The 6,556-nt window shown below is 40.6% G+C and overlaps 2 protein-coding genes across 2 annotated transcripts; one reads left to right on the top strand and one right to left on the bottom strand.

Annotated features, from left to right (window-relative positions):
* Nucleotides 1-1,239: 1,239 nt before the first annotated feature.
* LOC131689585 (cytosolic non-specific dipeptidase) lies at nucleotides 1,240-4,365 on the top strand. The gene is made up of 5 exons (XM_058974784.1): nucleotides 1,240-1,420; nucleotides 1,502-1,736; nucleotides 2,828-3,273; nucleotides 3,331-4,003; nucleotides 4,073-4,365. Exons 1-5 carry the CDS (start codon nucleotides 1,374-1,376, stop codon nucleotides 4,115-4,117), a joined length of 1,446 nt encoding a protein of 481 aa, XP_058830767.1. The 5' UTR covers nucleotides 1,240-1,373; the 3' UTR covers nucleotides 4,118-4,365.
* Nucleotides 4,366-4,398: 33 nt separating this feature from the next.
* Nucleotides 4,399-5,690, bottom strand: LOC131689588 (OCIA domain-containing protein 1). Its single transcript, XM_058974787.1, has 5 exons — nucleotides 5,513-5,690; nucleotides 5,321-5,455; nucleotides 5,032-5,210; nucleotides 4,795-4,964; nucleotides 4,399-4,729 (listed from the first exon to the last, which is right to left on the bottom strand). Exons 1-5 carry the CDS (start codon nucleotides 5,564-5,566, stop codon nucleotides 4,491-4,493), a joined length of 777 nt encoding a protein of 258 aa, XP_058830770.1. The 5' UTR covers nucleotides 5,567-5,690; the 3' UTR covers nucleotides 4,399-4,490.
* Between the last annotated feature and the right edge of the window lie 866 nt (nucleotides 5,691-6,556).

Raw genomic sequence — 6,556 nt, 5'->3', positions numbered from 1 at the left:
GAATCAGAGATATAATTAAAAGAAAATCAAGGGTTTTGGCAATTTGTCAAAACGGAGGGTGCTCCCATGGCCCGAGGTGTGGTTCAATTGACACAAAAATTTGGGTTTTTATATATTGACCCTAGATGAACAATTCCTCCAAATTTGGTTCAAATCCGTGAGGGTCGATTACACGTGCCTTGATCACTTCGCGTGGAATGACCCATTTTTTATTCGCTTTTTTCACTTTATGCATTTTATTCACTTTTATTTGTTTAGTTTTATATTTAACAAGCTTACTATTGAGATTTTCGATTGTAGTGTAGTGCACTGGTTTTGCACTTTCTAGCAGAAGTGTCAATGGAACAAAGCCAGTTTTCTGCATTTCTGCTAGAAAGTGCAAAAATGGTGCAGTTCCAGTGCACTCCACTACACCGGTGTCAATCAATCGAAAATCGTATATTTTTCCGGTCATTTATTTTAATCATTTTGTCCAAATTATTAATTTGACGCAATTTAATTCATCCTATTAATTTTCCAATTTTATAATATAATTGATATTTGCATTTTATTAATTTAATTCGTTTTATTATGTTTATTTTTTCTTTTATTTACTCATTTTAGACATTCTATTCATTTTGTTTATTTTACTCATTGTATTCATTTTAGCGATTTTATAGTAACTCTACCCCTAACTAACAAATTTGCGCTGAACTAGATCCGATAACAATGAGACAAATAGAGGGACCAGAGTTAAAAATAATCGAAGCTCTTTTTTGACGGCTGAAAATGAACCTGATGTGACTCACGGTGAATAGAAAAAATATTCATTCAAATATCCATGTTATTCATTCAGTTGAATATCGTACAATATATTCATTTCACTAATTATCTAGGAAAATGTTTTCAAATGCCGGTAAAGCATATGAAACAACAATCATCATCGCTTACATTGCGCCAGGGCCTACTTTGATGCATTTGATTCGTTGCTGTATGGTCGCTTCGTGCAATAATCGGAGACGAATGAAAATCTGCATGGATGAATGGGCGGCTTGTTCGTTTGACATTTTCAGCTGCGTCACTGAATATTGAAAGTGAATGCGGCTGAATATGATCAATTTTCATTCAATGAATTTGAATATTTTTAACTCTGAGAGGGACTGAGATGAATTAGAGAGCGTCCACCCTTATCCAGTTTATTTCAAAATATTATTGGCAACCCTCTGCACATATATATCGCTGTCATTTGGTCGATTGCCGGTTAGTCAGCAGCGAAGTAAAGAGAGGATCGTTTCGTGTAGTGCATTGATTTCTTTTACGCGCATTCTTCATTCCTTTTTTCGTACTTTATCGGCTTCTGTTATCAAGAGTGCATTAGTGATAGAGAAAAAAAAATGGCCAGTCAAGCTGAGGTTCCAGCGGTTTTGAAAAAGCTGTTCAGGTAAGTAGTTCCATACTTGGCAGAGCTTGTATTTTTCTCGTTTGGCGCGATACGGTAATGTTGATATCGACCCTCCTCCAGCCACATCGATGCCAACAAAGCAAAGTACATTGCGGCCTTGGCCGAAACGGTCGCCATCAAATCCGTCTCCGCTTGGCCCGATTCGAGACCGGAGATCTTCCGTATGGTCGACTGGGTAGCCGATCGGCTGCGGGCACTCGGAGCAACCATCGAACTGGCTGACGTCGGAAAGCAGACCCTCTCGGATGGGCGTGTACTTGATCTGCCCAAAGTGATCCTGGGATCGCTGGGAAATGTAAGTAGGACTGCCGGGTGGAGTAAAATGAATTGAATTGAGCGTATTGTGATTTAAAGAATAACTTTTATCAGACAAACAACCGCTAATAGAAAATTTATCTCATCCCGCCGCGTATATGGTTTCTTGGTTGAAACCCGCACGAACGAGTGCAAGAAAAAACGATAACATTGTGGTTGAGTCATTCATGTCTGCGAAAGCTGAAGCCGCATTGAAAAAAAATGCACAGCGTAGATCAAGTTTAAGGTCGGCAATATGAGCATTCTACTATGTACTAACGGTTCGTGACAGTGCGCCAGTTTTCTGTCGTTGTGTCAGCCTTTTTTAACTAGCTATGAGCTAATTGTTTTAATAATGAAAGTCAGCTTTTTTGCTTTGTTTTGGAATTTGAAGTTTACTATTCTTTTGTTGTTTACGCTTCTGGTTGTACTGCAAGTGCGGAGGCGACAGTAGCGATCAATGACCTGCGTTTTTTGATCGTCTAGTGTGAGTGCATATCACGATGTGGACGAATGGGTTCTACATTTGCATCAACCATAGTGGGACAAACATTTTGTCGGGGTTTATATATTCAAAATTAGAAATCAGTATTTGCTTTATATTAGCGAATACTGCTTGATCAGTTTCAGACCTAAGTAACGAACAAGAGTATAGGTACAATACAAAAGTAGATTCAAGTCATTTTTTTTTAAATAGAGGACATGATATTACACTCTGGGACAAATGTGCGCAAAATCTCGTCCTGAGAACCAGTGTTGACTTGGTAGACAGTCGCCCCTTCATCCAATTAAATTTTTGCGTGGGACATACTATCAGCCAAAAAAACGAGAATACCTATACCTTCATAATAAGTAATTGAATGAATATCCCATGGGATCGCTAATACCCCCATCGCTTGGAGATAGTAAGCAAAAGCCCAAATCAAACAGACCTTCCTGCGTTATCATATCAAGTACCACCATACCGTCATATCAAAATGAGCGATTACCTCATTATGATGTTAATCTTTAAACACCTTCCACACGGCAGAAAAACACACTCTATTGTTAATAAGCTAATATGTTCCATCAATCATCCTCCACCTACCGTAGGACCCAGCTAAAAAGACAGTCGTTCTCTACGGACACCTCGACGTTCAGCCAGCGATTCTAGAGGACGGTTGGGACACCGAGCCGTTCGTGTTGACGGAGAAGAATGGCAAACTGTACGGCCGTGGTGCCAGCGATGATAAGGGACCGGTGCTCGGTTGGATCCATGCGATCGAAGGTTTCAAGGCGATCGGAGAGTCCCTTCCGGTGAATTTGAAATTTGTCTTCGAAGGAATGGAAGAGTCCGGCAGCGAAGGCCTAGACGATCTGTTGTACAAGCGGAAGGACGATTTCTTATCCAACGTGGATTTCGTGTGCATTTCGGATAACTACTGGCTTGGTAAGGATAAACCATGTGTCACGTATGGACTGCGAGGTATTTGCTATTTCGAAGTCGAGGTGGAATGCGCTGCCAAGGATCTGCACAGTGGCGTTTTCGGCGGAACAGTGTAAGTCCATTGATTACAGGAAAAGATAATAATTATATTTCTCATTTTGAAACTCAGATACGAAGCGATGAATGATCTGGTCTACCTGCTGGGAACACTGACCGATAAAGAGGGTAAGATCTTGATTCCAAACATTTACAAGGAAGTATCTCCGCTGTTGCCCAACGAACAGGAGATCTATGATGCAATTGAGTTCGACGTAGCCGACTATCGCGATCAGTTGGGTGCGAACCGGCTTCAACACAACGAGGATAAGACGAAGATCCTAATGCACCGCTGGCGCCAGCCAAGTCTTTCCATCCACGGTGTAGAGGGAGCTTTCTACGAGCCGGGACAGAAAACTGTAATCCCTAAGAAAGTTATTGGCAAATTTTCCATCCGTATCGTGCCCGATCAAACTCCCGATCTGGTGGAGAATTATGTCTCCAAATACCTCACTGCCAAGTGGGCCGAACGTGGCTCACCTAATAAATTTGCCGTAAGAATGGCCCACGGTGGAAAGCCCTGGACAGAAGACCCAAATCATCCACACTATCAAGCCGCAAGGATTGCCACTCAACATGTCTACCAGGTGGATCCGGATATGACACGCGAGGGTGGATCGATTCCGGTGACACTAACTCTGCAGCAGACTACCGGCAAGAATGTACTGCTACTGCCGATGGGTGCCTCGGATGACGGCGCTCATTCGCAAAATGAGAAAATTGACGTTCGCAACTATATCGAGGGGGTTAGTGTAGATTGCCGCGAAAGGGAAAATTTCACACTTATATTTAAAACTTTTTCTTTATATTTGCAGACTAAATTGCTTGGAGCTTATTTGTATGAAGTGTCAAAGATCTAATCTAGAGGAATACGAGAATGTTATGGTTTCAATAACACTAAATTTATGATAAGAATACTTGCAATCGTCGGGAAAAGTAAATTTCAACTCATTGTAAACCTTGTAATGAGCATTATATTTTCTAGCATTTGAAAAGAGATCACGTGAGTTTGTCACACGTTGCGTACTGTATAAGATTAAGTGTTGAACTATCAATTTTTTGTTATATGATTAAACCGAATAAACATCACACATGAACATCACAGAAATTATTTTTCTTTTAAATAAACCAAAATCAGCACTTACTAATTGTCACAATTTTATTGAACAACAGTTGCACATGCTACATCAAATTTACTCAACAATCCTGTATCGGCTGAAGAACAATACCCCCTCATTGTGACCAAGTATCGCCATACTTATTTTTGGGTAGCGATGGCTGGGGTTGATCCTCGTACTTCGGTCGGTCCACCTCGCGCCTAATCGGCGGTTGGTCGTCTAGAACCGGCGACCGATAGGGGGCCTGGTGTCGTTTTACATACTCCTCCCGATTCTGTCGCCGTAGTTCTTCGTAGGATTTGGTCACCTGAGGACTTGGCGGCAGCTGGAGATCCTCGTCAAATGCCTGATTGGCTGCAATATAAATCGTATTAAATGGCTAGTAAGCTTTTGCTTATGACGAGTATTAAAATTAGTACAATCGAGTGTAGGTCGCCCACTGTCATCCAGTCCGGAGTACTGCGGAACGTGTATATCTAGGTTGAATGTATCGGACCGATCCAGTTGTTTCTCGGTGTAGCTGTCACTCGGAGAGGTTGGTCCAAATGGAGATAGCATGCTACCGGCACCTAAACCTTGATCAGGCAATCTGGTGAAATAGGTGTGTAAAATTATATCAAAGTATGAAGACGTAAAATTTAATCAAAATAACTCACAGTCTCTCAACACCCCCAGGACCACCCTGCCGGCGCTGGCGAATCAATTCAGCAAGTCTTGAATTGGGAATACGCATAATTTTATCAGCGCACCTGGTTTGGTAGCTCAGCTTTCCCATAAAGTATCCCAAGGTAATACCGATAAAAACTTTTGGTCCAGCACCGAAACGTTGACTAGCCTGAAGTGATGATTGCAAATTATCAAACCGTACGGACAATATTCCGTTTACTTTTATAAGCTCATCATTTTAAAAATTTTGAACGTTGAACGTGAGAACCGGTAATTTACCTTTAAATATCCTCTCTGAACAGCATACCAGGTTCCGATGCCGCAAATCGTTCCGAACGGCAGTGACCGTTGGAAGAACGCTTCGCGGTTACATTCCTGCAGTACTTTTAATTCTTCCGGGGAAAACTTATAATTCTACAGAAAGCATATGAAAAGTATTAAGAAACCAAGAAAAATTAGCTAGTATTTTACCAGAGCATTGCGTTGTCCATCTTCCAGTGCGTGTACCTGTTCTGCCCTATCCATTATTTAATTTAGGTGAACGACAGTGTGAAGTAATTAACTATTCAATTTCACAATTTTAATGAAAATAACCGAAAATTGTACATAACGCGTAATATGTTTTGATTTAGGATGCCGGGAAGTCAGCAAAAACATCTGATTCTGACAGTTACGCAAGAAGTCTTGTATGCAAGTCTAGGTGGGAACATTTTTTATAGCAAGGGTACTTTTTTCGAAAGGTCTCCCACCGTCCAAGAAGGGTTGGTTTCAAAACCGTCCAATGCAGGACGTTCGTTGGACGACATCCAAATAACCGTTCAACAAACGTCCAATGTTGGACCCGTGTTGAACGGTTTTGAAACATTTTTTTGAGCTTCTATCGTTTATCGTTCAGGCTAGAGCCTTGTTGTCTCTTGCTGTATGCAGAGTCGCACGGATAGAATTTTACAATAGCATTTACCCTACAAACAATCATAAAACAATAAATATTATAGTTATTACTGTTTCAACATTGTTCGATGCCACCCCAAGTAACCATAAGCATTAAGCCATTGCACTATATTGGCTATACATTTGCACTAATGTTGCATTGAAACTCCATTACAGCATTAACAATGCAATAAAACTCTATATTAGCATCAATAATGCATAACTGCACAGCCGACATATAGCATTATCGCTTGCTCTATATGCGTATATAAAGCTGATATAACGCGTACATGCTTCAAGGATCTTTAAAGCATGTAAGCTTTACAAGTGCATTTAATGCCATTATAGAGCAAATAAAAAGCCGATATAATGCTATTGTAATGCTGTGGGTTTATTTGTTATGCAACTCTTCTTGAAGATTATATTCGGCATATTTCATTTCAATCGAACATATGCAATATAGTCCTGGGAGCAAACGCAGCACACTTACCGTGAAGGACGAGGTAAGGTACCTCAGTTGAAGACTTACTAAAGGTAATTTTCGTAAAATTGTCATATCATGTCAGAACGAAAACCCATTAAGGA

Source organism: Topomyia yanbarensis, chromosome 3 (genome assembly GCF_030247195.1).
Source record: "Topomyia yanbarensis strain Yona2022 chromosome 3, ASM3024719v1, whole genome shotgun sequence".
NCBI lineage: Eukaryota > Metazoa > Arthropoda > Insecta > Diptera > Culicidae > Topomyia > Topomyia yanbarensis.
Note: the sequence above shows the minus strand (reverse complement) of the source record. Positions and strands in the feature narration are given on the sequence as shown.